General features: G+C 38.7%; 1 protein-coding gene across 5 annotated transcripts in view; it reads left to right on the forward strand.

The window, feature by feature from the left end:
* cacna2d1a (calcium channel, voltage-dependent, alpha 2/delta subunit 1a) overlaps positions 1-21,764 on the forward strand; it is a 100,095-nt gene that overhangs the window by 16,965 nt on the left and 61,366 nt on the right. For all 5 annotated transcript variants that reach the window (XM_005930258.2, XM_005930260.2, XM_005930261.2 and 2 more), the window contains exons 2-3: positions 4,026-4,107; positions 5,792-5,908. In XM_005930258.2, the coding sequence (XP_005930320.1) occupies positions 4,026-4,107; positions 5,792-5,908 (199 nt within the window). The remainder of the gene's footprint in view (positions 1-4,025; positions 4,108-5,791; positions 5,909-21,764) is intronic.

The raw sequence follows: 21,764 nt of genomic DNA on the forward strand, positions 1-21,764 counted from the left end.
TGCTTTCATGCTGAGTCATGTTCTCTATTCTGGGATTGTGTCCACTTCCCAGCGTTCAACCCTTGAATATGACAGTCTACTCTTAACTGGCTCAGCGAGGCTACTTGGCCTCCATTAAGCTTGTTATGGTGAGTCAGGATGTTGAAAATGATGTTTTTTCACCTCCCTTTTCTTTTCTTTTTCTTTTTTTTACCTTTTTTAAAAAACCTTTACTGTAGTTTTTTTTTTTTTTTTTTAATCAATTTCACTAGTAAGGGTTTTGTCATACTTTGGTCCATCACTCAAAATGCGCAGGCATAAATGTGTCAATTTCATCAATTTCATTACATTAAAAGCTTCTTGAAATGGTCTATGCTTTTCCTGCTGACCTTTGACCCTGGCAACTCCCATCTAACCTCTGTACAACCCACTTTTCTCTGGTTTCAAATGAACCTGGACACACACACAAGGACGTACGCACGCATAGACACACGTATATATGACAAATGGTCTAAGAGAGGTAGTCATTAGAGCAATGGAGGCTAAAAGAAAAGGGGGGATGGGCTACTTTCCCCTGTGGCTGTGAGGCTACCACTTTCCTCACGGTCACAGGGGTCAAGCACGAATTAAGACACATCATTTTCGTCAAGGGAGCAGCTCATTTAGTAGTGAGGAAGTGTCATGCTTTGTGACATACACACTATAGTTTCTGCTGTGCTATCCTTCTGTTGTAGCAATATTGACATCGCTGGCTAGCACCTCATTTAATTTCACACCGTTTAACTCATTGGCACACTTATGCATACAGCTGAGGACGTGGAAAAAACGTGATGAAATTTTAATGTCATCCTTTCAGAGTTGGAGCGGGAGCCCTCAGATGACCTGTTTGTCTAAACTCCAACCAAGTGTGTCCCCAACTGTCTAAATTCAGTGAACCTGGGATGATCTGTACCGTATGTGCACTGAGTCACATTTCACTATCATAAACAAGATGCGTGGGTGAGATGGTTCGAGAGCTTCTCATTTCGTGTCTAACGAGTATAAAACTGTTCCAGGCTCAAAGTGTGAGCATGTTTAAAGTCCAGGGAAGTCAGTATAAGCTGACATGAAGCCAACTTTTATCTAGTAAACTTTTACTGTCAGTTTGCCTGTTGAAGTCCGTTTGTCCAGCTGCTGCCCCCTCAGCTCATTTGTGCTGCTGACAGACAGCTGGTTCTGACGCTGAACAGAGGTCGGAGTCATCGTGAGGGCAAGCATCACTGTCAGTGCTTCACTAGTCCCCTCTTTTTTTTCTTTCTTTACTTCTTGTCTTTATCTGCCTTTGTGATTACTTGTGATCAATCATCTAATCAGTAACCCTCCTGTTAATTTTTGTTTTCTTCCACTGGAATCCAGTTTTCTTCTGCTCCAGTTTAGGTTTCCATCATAGTTTCTCCTTTTTCTTTTCTCTCTTCACTGGGAAGGAACATTGACTTCATTACCTCCTCATCTATTCTGTCCTTTGTCATCATTGCCTCTGAGCCGTAAATCAATCTTAGCATCATGTCAAAGTTGCATCTAAAGGACAGAGGAGCGAGGACGATTGCTGGAAAAGCTATAATTGAGGAAGCGTAGGTGTATCATAGAAGTGTTTTTTTTACCTGTGACACAAGAAAAAAGGTTTTTTTTTTATTAACTGTTTCATCAGACTTTCTTTTCCATTTAAGGTACTTTTTCTTCTTCTTCTAGGGTTACCATAGAAGAAGCGGGTTATCTGCCTCCATCTCAGTCTATCACTAGCGTCCTCTTCTGTCACACCAAATCTTTGCATGTCCTCCTTCACTATATCAATCAATCTCCTCTGAGGTTTTCCTGTTTTTGTTCTGCCATGCAGCTTTACTTTAACATCCTTTGTTCCTGTGGCTACAATGTAGCTTGCCGTCACCAGTGTGTGAATGTGTGTGTGAATGGGTGGATGACTGAACGTGTAAAGCGCTTTGAGGTCCTTAGGGACCAAGTAAAGCACTATACAAATGCAGGCCATTTACCATTTTTTCCAATATATCCATTACCCCTCTTCTGCATATTAAAGACATGTGTTGCACAAAAACTTCACTGTACTCTACTGTGGCTTTAAGTACGGTGAAGCAGGCTAAATGTCATATACCCAAGAGCAATGTGGGGTTCTGCATTTCCCATAACTCACAAACTTGTCTGGCGACACTGCTAAAACAGATCAGTAGTACTCAAACTACTCGGACTAGAAATTGGGCAGAAAAAAAGGGCTTCAATAACTGCCTGTCATAAAATAACTGCCTGTCTGCTTCATAAGCGGGTGGCCCAGTGAGACAAGTTTAAGAGCCAAAAGTCTTGCAGTCCCAGCAGGTCTCACACTTGGCTCAGTTGCATGTGGTTCCTCCTTCTCGTGGCCTTGCAGGCAACAGGCTGCGTGGCCTTGCACAGCTCACTGACCCTTTTTAGATGGTTTCTCCCTTTTGTTTTCACAACCGTTTTCACCATTTCTTTTATTATAGCAATGGGATCAGGAAAAAAATCTGATAAGAGGAGAATGTTTGTTTATGGATGTAACTAATCAGAACACTATTTTTACTTTTAGTAGTTACTCTGGTGATATTTAAATAAAAATCAGACTGCTTACAAAAAAGGCAGAATGAGACATTAGCAGTTCGTTTTATTACATGATGCTACAGTCTATCATAAAAAGGGTCTAAGGAGCAGCAGACACAAAAGGGAAATGGTCACTTTAATTCCCAGCTACCCAGCTACTGTAGTTAGATCATTTCTCAGGACCATATTTTATTGTTTATTGCCCTTACACAAAAAAGCTCTAAACTCACCCTGCAACTTTCAATGCTTCACACTTAGATTTAATTCAAATATACTGTTCACTAAAAAAAGTGATAATTTTTCCAAAGGATAAATAATTATGAGTGAAATCATGCTTTGAAGATGACATTTTTTGTAGCTGTTCAAGACTAAGTTTAACTCTTGTTGAAAAAAATGGACCAATAAGTCTACTTTATAGAGCACAGCTACAGTACACACATCCACACATCCACACATGCTCACGGTTTCCCCATTAGTCACCTGTTGCTATGCCCCACCCCTTCTTCCTTATGGACAGCTGGGCTCACAAACTCTGCTTAATGTGCTCAGTGAACCTTGCTTTGACCGAAGCATTGAGTCCATGCAGTCATAAATCCTACAAGTAAAATCTAAATCTTCTTGAAGGCTGCTTCCAGGTGATTATAACATATTGTCTTATTTTTAAATTAATTCATTAGGATGTGTGAACATGTACATGTACAATGACAATAAAGGACTATTCTATTCTATTCTATTCTAGTCATGTGTGCTGACCCTCTATCATTATCTGCTATCAGCGACTAGCAGCTGTTGCTCTAATGGAAACCAAGAAACCAGTAACTTTAAAATGGTGATAGCTATCTTGGAGGGCATTCATTTTCCTTCCAACTGTTTAGACATACTGAATTCATGGACAAAGAAGGCATCACTTAAAGTAGATCTCATAGCATATTACTGACTGTACTGATGTGTTAAAATGCAACAAGGCTGATAAATAAGTAAATAATAAAATGAATAATTTATTTTCGAATTGAACAACGAAATCTCAGATGTGTTCTGATGTGTTTTGAAGTTACATAAATCTAAAGCCTAATAAACGCTCATCTGTCTCTGTCTTGCTCTTTTATGTCTTTCTTCTCTTTCTGTCCTTTTTCACATCAGAAGAATACATCTCACCCCTGAGGATGTGATACTCTCATGCTGCCAACTTTGAATAGGTCTTGCCTTAATGCACAGCTCTTGTGGAGTAGAGTAATGCATTATCTTGTCTAACACTTATTATAGCACGCTTCCCCTCCAGTGGATCTATATAGATAATCTAGCATAGGTATTGATATAGTAAACAATAAAGGCCAGCTTACGTCATACGATTGCAATGGCTGCATTCAAAATGAATAAAAAAATTTTTAGACTTTCTATTAGCCAAGGAATGATCAGCTACTTTCTTTTTCTGTTCACAGGATAAAGGAATGGGTGGACCAAATGCAAAAAGATTTGATCGCTTTAACAGACACAGCCACTGGCATGCAGGACCTAATAGAGGTAAGACTGCCTGTCATGCATATACGCCAAGTAAGATTTCAAATGTGAACTGAAATATGAGTGAGTTCTCCTTATTTGTGGATAAAGGGGTGCAACGCTCTTGGTTGATGTTTTTGATCAGAGCAAAGATTTAAGAGCATCCACACAGCCAACACAAAGAGTCCTACTAATTCTCTGCCTGCTTTTTTTGATGGGTGATGGAGGCGACACATACGTTTGTGAATGCAGTGACTCAAGAACAAAGCGACAAATACATTTTCAAATTCATACAATACTTGTATCTACTAAACATCTCAGATGAGTTCAAATCTCAGTGATCTCAACCTCAAAGTCAAGGCCAAATTTTCTGAAAATCTTGTGCCATAGCTACTATGTTCATCCCACATTATAGATTGAATGGGGGTTAACCTAGACTAATAAATATCTAACAAAACTGAAGTTTTTCATGTCTCACACATAGGTATCATATACCTATCATACACCCCAAATACCAGTACTGACACTGTGCTTAATAAATCGTTATTGTTTTTACAGTTTGCACCAACTGTGCACAAACGATTTCTATAAATAAATTTATATCTATTCAAATCCATATTTACAGGACGAGAACAAAATATTATGTGTAATTTCTGTCACTTAATACTCTTAGTCTCATTAGCTCTCTCTGCACGACCTCAGGTGTCACAACACATCACCAGTCTTCATATAGTAGTCTCTCATTAGACATAACGCTGCATCTGCATCATTTCATTTCACCAGCACACTGTACACACTCACATGAGATTAACTTCACTTCTCTACTGTGATAGCTACAGCTCCTACACACACGCAGACACTTAAACATTCAAAAACACAAACATATGAGAAGGAGAAGAAGCTTTTTAGATCCACATTGATTGATATAATGCATGTGCTACTTTGGATCCATTTGAGAATAAAAGCATTCAGCCTTAAAACATGGCAAAAATCATTACAAAACCTATTTTCATTTGATGTTCTGGGATGGCGTATCACTCCAAACAAGAATTAAATGTATTTGGAAGTCTTATGGGCAGCTGAATGAGATTAATGTGCAAAACAGGGGGAGTTGAAAAGGGGTGTTACAATGCTGCCTGAACAGTTATGCTGACTCATGTAAATTACAACCTCAAATGCTGGTATCAGCTTATGCACACGAGTGCGGAAATTTCATTTTCAGCTTTCAAAACACCCCAAAGCTATAGTAATCACTAGCATTAATATGTTCAATTCAAATGTATTTATACATACACAAATTCCAAATATAAAACAATGTATTAGTACAATCCGAATCAAACATTTAATAGTATCATTTTTAATACCAGTCTTTCACTGAGTGCCTACATGAACATGCCTCAGCTCTGTGTTTTGAATGTTGGACAGTGAAATCTCTTTAGGCTTCTAAATAATTGGCTGTTTGGCATTTGTGCTTTTTTTATTACTCTTGCTGGGACATATTCCATAGCAGAGTAAATGGTACAGTTACATAAGGCTTTTTTTTTTCTAAATCACTGTGCTTTGGTCAGTGAGGCTGATGAAATATAGAAGATGGGCACTAATGCAGAGTAACGTTCTTAATTTTAGTTACACTACATCTGTCTGTGAATAGAAAATAGACAGATGTTACGTTGTTTCTGACCCAGAATTTTTATTGTGACTGTCTTAGATATATCATAAACACAGAAAGCACTTCAGAGTGGAGTCCAACAATGCGCAGGAGCTGGTGGCAACGGCTGCTGGGAACATAGAGAGACTGCTGGCTAACCGCTCCGAAGCCCTAAAGGTAAGTTTAATCTTATGATCTTTTGGCAATTTATAGGAAATCAGTTAAGTGGAAGAGCAGGTTTTCCCTTGCGTCTTTTGTCATGGTGACATAATTCTTAAGATGGAATCATAAAATGCAAAATGTACACTGTTTGCAAAATTAGGTACAGCTTGACTTCTTGCACAGCGGCCCAGGAAAACACACAGAAACAGTCTGTTTATCTTCATTTCTCTTTGGGACAGCCTCTGGAACAACATCACAGCTGATCTATTATAATCAAACATCCTCCACCCACAATACTTGATTCAGAGTTAGCAGTCTGTGTTGGTACACGGTCACGAATGACCCTGTTTAGTTTCAACTTTGAGAAAAGCTTTGTCTTTCTGACTTCTGATGCCTGTTCTGCCCTCATACCTAACCTATACTGGCTGGTTTTATGGCTCATTTGTCTGAGCCCAACAGACAGAAGTGTTCCTGAACCGTGTTCACCTCACGCAGGTTATTGAAAGGCTGCGAGGACAATTCAGAGGCCTTGGAAGAGGGAAAAAAAAGAAGCACAAAAGCATTTTTCAGTCCATGACAGTAATTAGTTTGACTTTTTAATAAAACTCATCTATTTAAACTGTTATACATCTTAGACCTAACTGTTGCTAGGGTTCGTTTGCCAGTTATTGAAGTGGACCTTTTCATTGTATTTTTCTCTTGTGAAGCATTTAAAATTCACTTATCTCATATATAATGTTTGACTGTGTCAATTCTGCAGCATGTTAAAGTGTTTTTACAGGTTGCTATACTAGTGGAGTGATCTCAGATGCATCTATACAATTTATATCCACATACTAACCAGACTAGCAAGAAATAGTTGAAAACTTTACTTTCTTGTCTAAATATGGTCAATTGTGGCTCAGGAAAAACACAACAAAACAAACAAACAAAAAAACATAGACAGTATAAAAGATGAACATAGCTGCCATGACCTTACCCAATGTTCTTGGACTCTATTCCCAAGCATGACAGAAGTTATGCTGGACCTTTGAGAGTTACGTTACATGGATGGAAGGGTGGCGTGCTACATTATCGACTAGTACTTGCTATCTTAGTTAGCATGCTACATTCCTAAACAAAACAGTTCCAATACAAATACACATACATTATCTACTTTGTAGGAGACTAGTAAAATACTAGAATGTCTAAGGAGTTTGGAAAGAAGGCAACTGGACTTCTTTAAGTTTCTTGGAGATGTTTTACTCTCGTTCGAGAAGTAAAACCAAATGGTGTTTAAACCCTAGTCTGGATTATCCCTTAGGAGCCAAGGTGTAAAAATGGTTTCAGGTGAAACCATTGTGAGACCTTGCCTGGCCTTATCATGTGATCTATTAAGGTCACCTGACACACGATGTGAGTTGGGGTTGAGGCATCTGGGAAGGGATCTCAAAACTGCACTGGCAGCACAGCTTTCCAAACTTTCCAAGCTTCTTAGACTATCATGACCTGGATGACTAAATACTAGAATATCATTGAATAAAAGTGAAGCACAAACGTCTCGGATGGCCTTTACCAGACAACAAACTATATTGTTAGTAAGATAATCCATTAAAAACGCTCTAAAAGGCTCCAAGAGCACTCACAGTAACTTGAAGTTCAGTTTAATGATTCAGGATAGTGGAAGTAAGGCCTGATCGGCCTCACTATATCTGGTCTCCTGCCAGTCAGAGCCGGCACGCCCTAACTGAGATGAGTTATTAGAATGTGAAACTCGCTCTAAAGTTAAGTACTTCAATGCAGGAGTCTGTCGGGATTGACTCAAGTGGCACCTAGAGGAACTGCAACTTCTGTCACTTCTATAACGTCTTTTTTTTTTTTTTCAACTCTCGAATTTTGGGGGCAAAAAAGTTGATAACAGCCATAATGCTTTCTAATATGGTTCTGATTGCTCCTCTACCACTGCTGTGATACTCTCTGGAAGTCTGTGGTTTTGAAATGCTTCATAAGCAGCTCAATGCTCAATAGATATGCATTAATGATTCCTCTATCATCTGCATTTGTCCTGGATCAAAATTTGTATAGCCTTTGCTGTGCTTTGTATTTTGTACTGTATAAAAAAATGATAACGCTCACTTAACCGAGGTCTTGACCAGTATTATTATTTTCTCTTGCACACACTCTTTTTTTTTTTTTTTCCAAAGGACAGCATGTGAAATTGATTCAACCTTTCCCTGTACCTTTAAATTACATTTAACAGTATCTCACCAACTAAATTAGGACCTTGGGATGCTACCAGCCTCGATCAATTTGACTCAAAGGGCCCGGAATATCCAATTAAGGCTGACAGCTTGTTGCCATAGCTACAATCTAATTGATTAACCCATCATATCTGCCAGGCATTTTGTTTTTCTTACATCTTCATAATTGTCAAGGGATTAGGGACAATTAGCTTTCGGTGTTGTTGCTTCACACCTGGGGAGACTAAATACGACTTATCTGTGAGTTGATGACAGTGGAATATAGATGTTGCACTACAGACTGTGTTCTAACATTTCATCAGCACCATCTGCTGTGTGTTTCACCTGTGGAAGTTAGTGCCAGTTGTTTAGTCTTTGCTGGAAGCAAAAAATGAAAGAGAGATGATATAAGTGTAAAAAAAACAAACACCATATGCTCCTGTTTTAATGTCAGTGCATTAGCATTGAAGAGTATAGGTTGTGGTGGTGATGTATTTTGTGTAATGAAGTTGAACGGAGTCAACTTTATGGCAGTCAATTTATCTAAAGGACCATAAATTGTTACAGGGACTACTTAGCTAAATAATGAATGGAAATCGAAGTCAAGCATCTGTAATGTTTTGACCTGGCCTACGCTAATATAATAGCTCTCTATGAGGTAAAAAGCACTCCTCTCTGACTTTACACTCCTTTACTATCCTCTGTCGTTTTTTCCATATCATCATCCCTCATATCTTTTTGTTTTTATCTTTAAGTCCTCACTTTTTCTCTGTCTTTGTTCTGTTGAAAGGCTGATTGCGCACATCATAACTGAACATGTGAAGGAGCAGAGCTTTTTTTGTCTGGGAGAAAGGAAAGAACTGAATTATCTGATCTTTGAGAAACACAGATGATAAGGAAGTGGTAGGAAGTCCATGAGTGCTCTATATGCTACACTTCCTTTGAGGCCCTAAACAAGAACCTAGAAGCCTAATGGATCTTGGCATCTCAGCAACAGGCAGCACTCTTTCTTTGTTCACACAGCACAGTTTGAACCTTCAAAGCTATTAAACTAACACACAGCCCTGCTATAAACAACCACGCACATGCAGGAATAAACGAGGAAACACACACAGATATGTAAAAGTAGGGTTTCAACTCCACATGAGTCATTCTGATTTAATTTCAGGTATTTTGTGATCAGATTCAGGTATTCAGACCCTTTAAGATCAAAACGGTGCAGTAAGAATATTTCCACTTCTTAGAGTAATTCACATGATTTTTAAATTTGAAAGCTGAGACAGTATTAAACTGTAAATTTTTAAAACCAACCAAAATCATGTATATTGTAAAGTTTAGGCAATGCTGCGCCTGAACTAAGCAGTGGCATTTCTCTTTACACTGACCAAACTGCTCTCCTGGGCTGTGCTTTTATTGTATAGACTATATACATTTGCCTTTTTTAAACATCACTTTTTGCTCATCTGTTTCAACCGTTCCAAGTTAATGTTTCCAAAGTGCTGATGATCTGACTGGGGACATGGTTTTGTCTCTTTACAGCTCGTGGGTGATCAAAGAATTTGCCTCTTTTATGTCATGCCACAGTATTTTGTATTCAGTATGTGTCGTTCTTAAAAGGATGTAAAGTGAAACTGAAATTCCCAGCAGGAAAGAAACCACCACGGTACTGACAGAGAAATCCTGAAAAGTTGTCATCGACAGTAACTGTACGGTAGCTAGATTTTTTTTTTTTTTGGTTATTTTTGAGGAAGGTATTGATATGTTTAGCTGTGTGTGTGTGCGCGCGTGTATGGCCGAGATGAGAGGGTTTTCTTCCTGATCTCTATATGACTCAGATTCTTTAGGCAGCTGCTGTTGTGGCTTAGCTTCACTGCTTCACACACAGGCTAAGCTCCACTTGTGACCATCTGCGTGCTCTCACATGCATAAGTGCATCGCCATCCTTACCTTTTCTTATCCAAAATCAGCTTTCTCTTGACCTTTTCCTCTTTCTTACTCTCTGCTGTGATCACACATTTTATCTTTCATGCCAGCCCTGTTCTTTCTTCCGCCTCAAACCCTGCTAAATTCTTTTGCCATCACTTCATCCTGATTCTGTGTCACTTTTCATTCCCAATTTCCCATTTTAGCCTTGCCCTCTGCTCCTCTGTTAGCCCTATCTGTCCTTTTATATATCTTCCTGTTGAATATAGAAGTATGTGGTATCCTTCCGCATTACAGTGTGTTAAAAAGAACTAGCAAAAATAGTTTCCCTGTTGAATTTATGTTAAATTACAAAACTATAACTACCTGAAACTAAACATTTTTCTAGTTGAGTAACATTATTTGATTTGGTAATCCGCATTTGCCATGTTTTCTCTTCTGATTAACTGGCATATAAGTAGAAGGTATCCAATCATCTGGTTGTGTCAGTCATGTGAGCCAGTGTTTTAGCAGAAGTTGAGGTTTTACATTGTGGATGTTCACATTATTTTCTTCCAGGGTGATGCTGCAAGTGTCCATCAGCTGCTAAAACAAGTACCTCATCCATGTTAAGAAGGTCTGTTAAGGAAGAAAGTGGCAGAGCCTCACCAATATAGGATTTTTAACTTCATTTTTTCCCCCTTAATGCACAAAACATGTTATCTGTGCTTATTTATGTTATCTTTCTTTGATTATATGTTGCATTTTAAAATGAGTCTAGTTTTATTTCAAAACAATTCATAGATTATTCATTTACGCTTTGCCAGACTCGGGTCACCCCAGCTGGTTTTTAGTGTTTTTAGTGTTTTTTTTCTCTTATTCTTATTAGTCTCTTGTTTACATTTGAACTTTTCATATGTTGGCTGTTTAAAAATGCAAATATTGGCAGATAGATCTGCCTGCTGATGACGTATCGGGTGAGCTCTGGATAGTGAAGTGGTCTCAAACCACAATGGCCAGGTTTTATTTCAGCTAAAGATGTTGCTCCAAGGGAAATTAATAAGCTTGATGTTGGTTAGGTGGTCAATATCAACTTGCTTCAATGAGATAAAGTCAATACACCTAGAGATAAATGTACAGTTGGCTTCACAGCCTCTGAGGATTCTGTAACCAATATGCACCAGCTAAATGCAAAGAAACTTTTATGGTATTTGGTAATGCAAACGTACTCTAACAAGTTATTTTTCTCCGTAGGCAAGGTTATAACTCACAGGTGGACAACTGATCTTCCTAAGGAGCCACATGAGAAACTGAGACTGTTGTAATAATCTGCTCAATATTAATTTAGTCTCTTTATAAGCTTATTGGTCTGACCCTCCACAACAATCCCAGTTTCTCATGTGGCCCCTTGGAAAAATGAGTTGCCCACTGCTGCGGTAAAATAACAGCCTACTTTTTAATAGCACAAGTCTTTACTGTAGCATCTATTACCCAACACTGTAACAGTCTGTAATCATCTTCATGAGTAGCTTTACATCTTTATGTTTGAACAAGAAGTGTTTTGAAATACGACATTTGCCCTATGTTAAATAAGACCGCGTATTTCCACCTTTTCTGAGAAGAAGAATGTCATTGCAGTCATAGACTGTATCTAAAAAATGGATGTAGCCACTGAGACGTCACATTTTGGATGTGAAGCATTTGCCATCTTTTTTTTTTCTTTTTCTTTTAATTGACCGTGACGAACAAGGGGTGGACCTGACCTTACACACCATCTCAGACACAGTGATGAATAGTCTGTCACAAAGCAGGCCCATCTTACTTTATAAATCATAAATCATACATGCGTTTATGTCTGTTTTACTCCCAATAGGACCGTAATGACAAAATAAACATCATGCTACATTAAGTAAGTTGTGTTAAGTGAGACTATAATCTCATCAAGAGTAAAAGTTTCAAACTCTCCATAGGATTTACTTTTCAGAGTATGTCATGTTTTATAAGAAGTATATAGTTGAAACATGAATGTGGAGAATTGAAATGGTTGGGTGGGTGTAAAGCAAACTAAGACCCGAGACTAAGGTAATTTCCCTACTGAACATCTATCATGCACATGGTTTATTATGAATTTATCTACACATCGCACACTTTTTGTGCATGCACACCTTTGTTCATTACTTCTTTTTTTACCTACCTTGACAGCAGATAGCCTCCCTCTGATATTCAGGCCACCTATGACTCTGTTTTCATCAATTATTGAAGCTTTCCTCTTAACCAGTACTCTTTGATGGAGCCAGTGGTTAACTTCTCCCAGTGGAATAGATCATTTCACTCCCCACAGTGACACCAGCAGAATTTTCTCGATATTTCTCATTAAAAGAAGGAATTTTACAAGTGGCTGCAAACCAGAATGGCAGAATTACTGAAGCTGAACTATTAGCAATTAGCGAAATATGCTGAAAAGCCGTTTTTAAAGCTTATCCTAATGAGAAAAAAGCTCAGATGATAGCTTTTGCTATTGTCACTGTTTTTCCATTAAAATGTGTTCAGGAAGCAGGTGTTAGTATCAGAATATTTATTTATCTATTTTGTTTGAAACTTTGAGGAATGCTGGAAACATAGTTGAAACTTGCCATCTAAACACAATATTAAGACTAAATGCTTAATACATTGTTTTATTTGAATATTTTTCATACTGTGTGCAATGTGACATCTGGACATGCAGATGTTTTTGTGATCGTGAATAACTAACTGATGTATTCTGTTTTATTACACAGTAGAAACCATGGATAAATATTTTTTCCTATATGAATTCACTGCCAAAAAAAAAAAATCCCTTTGTCAAAGATGACCCATGACCCAACACTGATGATAACCACGGACAAATTAATTTATTTTACATTTAAAAACTTTAGCTGCACTTAAGATTACACAACTTCAAAAGCAGAGATAAAAAGCAAGAAGTATTAGAGTAGCTGCCATTATTAGCTTTAACTGATGGATGGTCTCAAGATGACCTAAGACTTAACAGGGATGACTGACTTGTTGGGATAAGTGGAAGGTTATTCTCTGTGAGTGCCCTCGAGGAACTCCTCTTGTTGCTTTGTGCCCACCTTGAGGGATGCTTGTTGACAAAAACACCTGCTTATGGTGATATGGCAGCCTGCCATCTCCCACAGACAGACTGCTGAGAGAGAGCAAACTGGCTTGCAGAAAAGTTGTTGTGAAGGAATAAGAGAATGAAATAAAGACTGAGGAACTTGCTCAGGGATGGTCTTTGTTGGTCTGCAAATATTTCTCAAGGAAAGTAAAGGGAAAAGACAAAAAAAAAAATCGTTTCACCATCCAAAAGAGAAAGTAAGACTATGAGGGGGAAAGGCTGTGCAAAGGTACAGCGCAGACAGGCCTGGGCTATTTGAATATTGATTGGTGAGGGTTATTTCAGGCCTGGGATTGCATTAGCTCTTTGGCAGCAGATTCATAAGGTGTTGGCTTCCCACCAAAGTCTGAGCCACAATTGGTGGCCATTTTGGAAACAAAAACAACAGTTGTTCTCCAACCCTGGTTTAAATCACTCTCAGAGTGGTTCTCCATCGATAAGAAACCCCATTTCCTTAATTGTGAGTGGGCTGTTGGCATTACCTTCAGTCAGGCAGGTTTGAGTTGACTTTTAATTGTAGAGGAGAAAGACGGCTCACGCTTTAGTGGGGAGATAATGAACAAAATGTTTCTAGTCTCTCGTGTTGCCCTCGCATGGGAGCTTTTGCTCTCCACTGTGCCTGGACCATGGATGCGGCAGGTAACCATGACACCCTGGTTGCTAAGCAACATGGGCATCATAAACAGATTCCTCACTCCCTAAGTGAATCACTTCTCTCTTGCTTTCTTTTTGTTACCCCGGTTAACATTCCACACTGTTCAAACAAAATGAGAAAACTGCCATTCAAGTACCCTCATCTCTCCTAATCTGCCACATGCATGCATTAAACACAAAATTGGCTGTCTAGGAGCATTCATGTTCATTAAATTGTCCAAGAAGGATGAGAGCATGAGTGCAAGCACTTAAACAGAGCTCTTTTAAGTGTTGCGTTATGTAGCGGTGCGTAATTACAGAGGAGTCACTGATCTCTAGTGTGTGCAAGTGCGTTATTAAACCTCCACTGGATGACATGCTGTGAGTCATTAAACTCTGCTGTTAGAGTCCAAATCATAGGGTAGGCGCACACACACACACACACACACACACACACACACACACACACACACACACACACACACACACACACACACACACACACACACACGACACTCATTGCACTCCTCATTCACACGTTTCTTTTTAAATGATGCTGTCCAATAAAATAAGAACAGTTTTGCTTGTACAGTTTCACATGAGTGTTTATCCATTTGTGCTCAAGTACTGAGTTACATTCATTTCTGAGAAGAAAGGATACATAATGACTGATTTTCTAACAGCTGTCTTTCACTTGAGTGCTGGTGAAAGCCCAAAATTGCTGAATAAACACAAATTTTCTGAATGTCGCATGCTGTTGATGTATTATTGGCGGGTTAATTATGCTAATTTAATCTTACACGAGTGTGGGCCTTTTTGAGTAATAAGCTTATTGCAGTAGGATCTTAAAGGTTTTGATTCATATAGTGAATGGGTTGGGGAACCCCAGGCCTCGAGAGCCGGTTTCCTGCAGGTTTTAGATGTGTCCTTGATCCAACACAGCTTATTCAAATGGCTAAATTACCTCCTCCACATGTCTTGAATTTCTAAGGAGGTCTGGTTAGGAACTAATCATTCAATTAAGGTGTGTTGACCCAGGGTGTTATCTAAAATCTGCAGGACACCGGCCCTCGAGGCCTGGAGTTTGACACCTCTGTGTTAGAATATTGCCTCTTGTGAGAAGCAAGGCAAGAAAGGCAAAAATAAACAATCAAACATGGCATTGGACAGTACTCAGAGAACACACAAAATAAAGTTATGGGAAATATCAGATTTTTTCAAATCTTATGCTAATAGATGTAGAGAACCTCAAGAATTCCCACTACTATCATGGGGACCTATGTCGATTTATTTGAATGTTTTTGGTGTTTTCTACGTAACAGTTTTGCATATTTTTGAACCATATTTATACAAGCAAACACTTTATATACATAAAACGTAACTTACATAAACAAAACTTAAAAATAATATTTTTTGGCATTTTCAGAAATAAAATAAAAATAGATTGACTAACTTGAATAATTTTTGAGTGTGTTTTTCACACCTTAGGTGCACTAAAACTGAGATGTGGATTCAGAATCTCTTCTGAATATGAAAATGTATATTGTCATCATGCTATGATATAAAAAACTGTGAATTTGTGTGAACTGAGAAAATATTTTAAATCAAAATATTTTAAAAAAAATCATCACACTTCAAAACAGTCTTCTAGAAATTGTACAATTGAAACAAGCAAAGTGGCGTGATATTTGGCTGATATCGTACAGGCGATAACTGCAAATATTGGTGTCAAATTACAGCATTTCGCAAAGGCATTAGACCACCTCTCAGGAAAAACAAGAGAATATTTTAGAAAGGAACTTTTAAATTAAACACTACTGAATCCACTGACTTGATTTCGTGTTTTTATAGCCGCTTCACTGCCTCGGGGGTCAGGCAGCTCACAGTTGATATGAATTCAGAAACCATATAAAACATAGCTGAAGAAAATGTAAAGATCTTGTAAACTATGTTGAGCAAATCATTCAAAAGGATAATAATTCAACGCAATTTTCATGTGTTTTCACTGTCAATTTAATGACTCTATAAAAGAGGTTTCTTGCCCAAATACTTAACAAATCCGATAATGGGACGCACTTCATCACATCATAGGTGTATTGTCTTCAGTTTGTCTGCTAATTCTGTTCTGGATCATAAGTTGCTTGTTTGGTTGTAACAAAGTAATCCTCCAAAAAATCATCACATGTCAATTAGCTTCTAGAAATATATGATTAATTATCTGCAGTCATTACAGCATTTCATTTAATCACTGAATGGTTATGAATGGAAAATGCCAGACAATTCCCAACTGTAGTTCCTATACTTGCAGTTAATCTAAGGACACTGTGCCCTTAGTCACTGAGTAATGCTATGTATGCCCAAGGACTCTAAAACATATAAAGTGAACAACAACATACACACATATGCAAAGAGTATCCAAAACAGATAGTTTGGCTCCAGAACCTTTGCAAAACATATTGCAGTTTAATAGATTTCATTTGATGTTACAGCTTCAATATGGATTTCACACAGTAGGGATTTTAAGAGGCTTTAAATGACATGATGCAATATTGTGCAAACATAATCCTGTCTTTCTTAACGAGCATTAATATTTGAAATATTGACTCAATGAGATAAAGAGTGCACGTGTGTGTGTGTGTGTGTGTGTGTGTGTGTGTGTGTGTGTTGTGTGTGTGTGTGTGTGTGGATGTGTGTGAGAGAGAGAGAGAGAGAGAGATTTTGGCCACTAGTGACTCATTATTCACCACTTCCTGGACTGTGTGTGCTTGTGTGTGTATTTGTGTGTCTAGCTGCTTTTGTCAGCCCAGCTGTCGCAGTGCTCCGGCTTTGTGTTTGTCATCTCTGTTTTCCTACATGAAACTTATCAGATATACAGTATATGTATACAGAGGGGAGTGCACATTTGATTTCTTGCTCATTATAACTCTATCTCCCTCTGTCTGTCACATTTAGTCCCATTCAGATATAGACAACAACAGCAGTGCCTCAGAAAAAGACCGTTTTCATTGTTTTTGTTGTTGTTGTTGTTGTTTTTTTTAAATTGCTTTACATTGGTCAAATTCTGCTTTTTAATTGAATCAGCAACAGTAGCTAGTAGTGTGTGAGTGTTTTGGTCAAAAACACTGCCTCTGCTCCGTCACGCTTCAGGAAAGAGCTAAAGTAAGCACCATTCAACTAGTTCTTGTTGTGATCCGTAAATAGTTATATGTAAAGCCAAATCGCTGACGATCAAAATGGTAACCTTTCTTTCGAAACATACAGCGAATCAGTGAGTGGCTGTAGGTGTGTCCATGTGCAGAACCGTCACATCAACTTTCCAGCTGGGTACAGCTGTAATTGGGAGTTGTTTGCAGCCAGCTGGCACACAGTTAGCATGGTCGGCTGGAAGAGTTTGCTGCAGGAGAGATGAGCTGTCAAACCAGAGCACAGCAGTGGATCAGCACCAGTCTCTAACAAGTCACTTCATGCTAAGTTAGTATGTTGGTGAGAGTGATGTCTTCTCTAAAAGACCAGAGTTGTGTAGATAGGGTTAATTTGTCAACTTGCATGCACTCACTGTACAGTTGTTTTCCTTCTGGTGCCAGTGTAAGTGTGTGTGTGTGTGTGTGTGTGTGTGTGTGTGTGTGTGTGTGTGTGTGTGTGTGTGTATCTGTGCAATGTGTGCAAATGTATGTCCTCTCTCACCACTTTTTTCTCACCACTCTCCTCCTGGCTCCCTACAGGCTGAGCAGGATAGATCTGACTAAAGTGCTGCCAGTCACAACAGCAGATGCTCATGTTTCCTCTGCTCTCCCGTGCCTCCCTACACATCAGTGAGATGGCAGGTGTGTGTGTGTGTGTCTGTGTGTGCTGTCCTGGCAGTACTAGATGCTCTAATCAGGCTGCCAGGAGCGTGTGTCAGTAAAGCAAGCATGTTTACACAGTACATCTCTGTGTGGTGCTTACAAAATCACAGGAGTTTCGGAGCACAATATTTAATCCAGTGTTCTTAGATCACAGACAAAGGATAAAAAAGAGAGAGCATGTGTGAGGGACTCAGTGATTATAAGAATTTACATACATTAACTGTAATTTTATCAATTTTCTTCTGCTTTAAACTCTTTCCATTGCTTTCTATACTCCACCCTTACTACGACATATAAAGACTCATCTCCATCAGGCAAATCATCCTTGCATTAAAACATAATGTGAGGTGTTATTGATCAGTAGAGAGCTTCTTCCGCATTTATCCTCCAACAGTGTGCTAAAGATAGCAACCCTGACTAAAACAAATAGAAAATATATGCTATAAATCTACAGAGTTCTTGTTTGGAGTTAGTTGTTGTTGTTTTTGGGCAAAGTTACACATTATTTGTCATTCTTTTGAGGCCAGCTCAGTTTATACATGCCATAATGTTTATAGCTCACATAGTTCATGGGTGTTTATTGCTCTGGGTCCTCAGAAATGACATTTTTGTAGCATAACACATTCAGTTTGCCTCATCGTCGAGTGACATCAGAAGGAGATTAAAGGAATTACAGAAGACATGACTCATTTTCTCCGAGCAGAAGAAAAACACGTGCAAGCGCACACAGGCTGTGTCCAAGTATTCAGTGGATTTATGAAAGATCTGTTCTGAAGTGGTCACTTGAAGCTTGTTAAACATTTTTTTCTTTCTTATTTGCTAAATGTCAGCGATGTAGCGCCAATTTGAATTTAGTATTTTGGCACATATATCAGTAAAACTCATATTCAGTAGAATGTCTGTCCTAATGAATTCACCTGTATTTGACTGTCCCACAAAAGTGGATGGTCCCTAACTTGAAGTAACTTGGTTCTAAGGCATGAAGCTACATTTTCATTATCTTCTCACTAACGCAACGATGTTCTCATTAGTCTTGCTAAAAGAAATTTGCTCATATTGTATATTTCTATGCCAGCTTGTTGGCAAATCCTTATTTCAACATCTTCTCATTATGTATTGTAAGATAACTGGTGTTGCATTTTTCTTTTATGTACTGTTTGACATGTGTTTATGTTGCACTTTGAGCAGTAAATTCTAAAAAACCTTTAACTGCTTAAAGGAGTAGAAAGGCACTGCGAGGCTGTGGATTCAACATAAAAGAGAAGCTACAAGGTGGAAGAAACAGCTGGGCACTTTTGACCCCTTCACCTCCCGATGTGCTGCTGAGATCCTTATAAATGCCTTTTCCTGTGCCCATGTGTTTGTGTGTTTGTACAGCTGCTTGAAATTCAACCTGGCACCTTTAACTACTGGGTGAAAGGAGTCAAAGGTAGGTCAGCAGGTCTCACCTTCAGGGAAATACCAAGTAAAATGATAGTAAATACAAATGCCTGTGAGCAGGTATCTCTCTGTAATCCATAGCTTTTAATTAAAAAACAAAGAAATATTTCAGTGGAAGGAATAAGATCAGTATGCATACCCTTTTTATTTTGTTGGAACATCTTTTGATTGTGATATAGCAGTCAGTCTTTTTGGGTAGGAATTAGCATGCCGCATCTTAACTTGGCAAAAATTTGGCCACTCTTCTTTGCAGTATTGCTCCAAATCTGTCAGAGTGTGAGGGCTTCTCCTGTGCACAGCCCTATTCAGCTCATTTCACAGATTTTCAGTGGGATTCAGGTCTGGGCTCTGGCTGGGCCATTCCAAAACTTTAATCTTCTTCTGGTGAGGCCAGATTTGGATGTTGATTCAGATATATGCTGTGTGTCATTGTTCTACTGAAAGATAAAATTCATCATAATCGCCTGTTTTCTAGCAGATGCCTGAAGGTTTTGTATAAAAACCGAGTGGTATTTGGAACTGTTTATAATTCCATCTACTTTGATTAAAGCCTCAGCTCTAACTTGTGATCGTGCATGACGTCATGCATGTAGTTGTCTGGCTTCCTGACCAGTATTGTTGGTTTCAGTTCAGTTTTGGAGAAATGTTCATACTTGGAAATGTAGTAATTCTTCAATTGTTGATGACTGTCTCATACCTTTCAGGAATAAGATCCCTTTAATGATTTTGTAAGCTCTTTGCATGCCATAGTTATGCTGTGACATGCAAATCCATAAATGTGAGGAAATATCTACGTGATTGGTTGATTTTGTATGCTGTCATATCCCCACTTATGAGCGTGTGCAAACTTACTGTATGCAACCACATTATTGTTGTGTTGTTACGTGGACATCTGTGTATGGTTAAGTTGAGCAGCTGCATATTCTGTATGTGTTTAAGTACTGAACACTATGTTTTCTTAGTAACGTGTGAGCAGGTATGCTGGAATGAGTTTCATTCACCTGCTGCGACTGATATCTAGACTTACATGATGTGAATGTGATGAAAATGCTTTGCAAATTGCTTTTGTGCGGACAACAGAAATGCACACAAAGCCCTTGTCTTCTTATCATGTTTCATTCTTTCGATAATGCTTGGAGCTGAAATGGGAGTGCTTCCACAGTAAATGGCCATCTGTGGGTTTGTGACCACAGAAACGACACACAAACTGATTTGTCTTTGCACCATTAGTGACCTGACTGGAAACTGACAGGATATTCCCATTAAGTCCATGCAGCCTGGTTGCCACTGGCAACTAGAAACAAAATCTACAAAGGCACTGTGTGTTTGTGCATGTGCAAATAAAAAGACCAGAATGACCCCACTGCCAAGACTCATATACCTCAAAAAAAAAGGGGGGGGGGGATTGTGTGCATGTGGAGAGTCATAAACATAAAACTTGTCTAACAGAGCAATGACAGAGCAGGTGGCTACCAGGAACGTTGTATACATATTTTCCCTATAAGTAGCCCACATGCCGTGTATTAAAGCTATACCGAAGCCTTTTTTCCCCCCTACCATAACTGCACAGACATAGCGGTAGCGCGTTTTCACCTTTGCTCCCGCCATCTCTTAAAGCTGCTGCTAAATTTCCCCCTAATGAGACACAACCAGAGCGTGGTTTGCGATGCTTTCAGCTTCCAGAAAGCATAATGGGGTACGAAGCACAAGCATAACTAGTAATGTGAAGTCAAATATGTGAGCAGCTGCTACTCTTTCTGCTTGTTTTATCTAATTTCTTTCTTTCTTTTTATGGACATTGATATTTTTAATTAGCAGAGGCTTTTTTTTCTAGCTTTCCAGTAACGTGCAATATTTGGTGCATGTTCATGCTTCTTACTTGTGTTTTGATATGAAGTTCTGTCTACCACCAGGAAAATGTGGGGCCAATTGTTCAACGATAACAGAACAAGTGCTTTTGTTTTACTTGGTAACTAATGGCAACTCTCCCAAATAGCTAAAATGATGTGTTGCGACTTTAAAGTTTGTCTCATTATCTGTGATTTCCGTGAGACTTTTGTCCCTTGCATAAAAAGATCAGCTCTGTGTAATATATCTTATTGTATGGCAACAAGAATATTAGCTATCTGGTGTTATATTCAGTAATTTTGTTTAAGTGATTCCAAATCGTGCCTAAATCGTGTTTGAAGCTTGATTTTTCATCACAAACACTGTGACTAATATCCCATCCTGGGATTCACAGTCAGACTTTGTGCTGCCTCGCTGATTCTTGCGACTGTCGTGTTTAATCTTACTGCAAAATTATATTATGGAATGAGAAGAGGAGTGGGTTGATACAGTGAATTAATTTACTCCTTTGCCCCCATCAGATTACTTGCCTATTTTGTGTGTGTGTGTGTGTGGGTGTGACACGAAACTCATAGCGACATACACAAAAGCAGAAAGAGCTGGATTTCATATTTCCCAAGGGCAGTTAATAATACAGTGAATTTCTGGACCATGTACAGATTAAAAACTGGGACCATTATAAACCCATTAACCTAGTCATTATGATCAGATCTCGGGAGAAGATGGAAGGTGGGTGTCTAATTTTAGCACAACTCGGTGTCAATGGTTCTAATTCATACCTGAAGGTATTCGAGGGAAATGTGGTATTTTCCCTTGAAATACAC

This window comes from Haplochromis burtoni, unplaced genomic scaffold, assembly GCF_018398535.1.
Source record: "Haplochromis burtoni strain Fernald_Lab_line unplaced genomic scaffold, NCSU_Asbu1 Contig_131, whole genome shotgun sequence".
In the NCBI taxonomy this organism is placed as follows: domain Eukaryota; kingdom Metazoa; phylum Chordata; class Actinopteri; order Cichliformes; family Cichlidae; genus Haplochromis; species Haplochromis burtoni.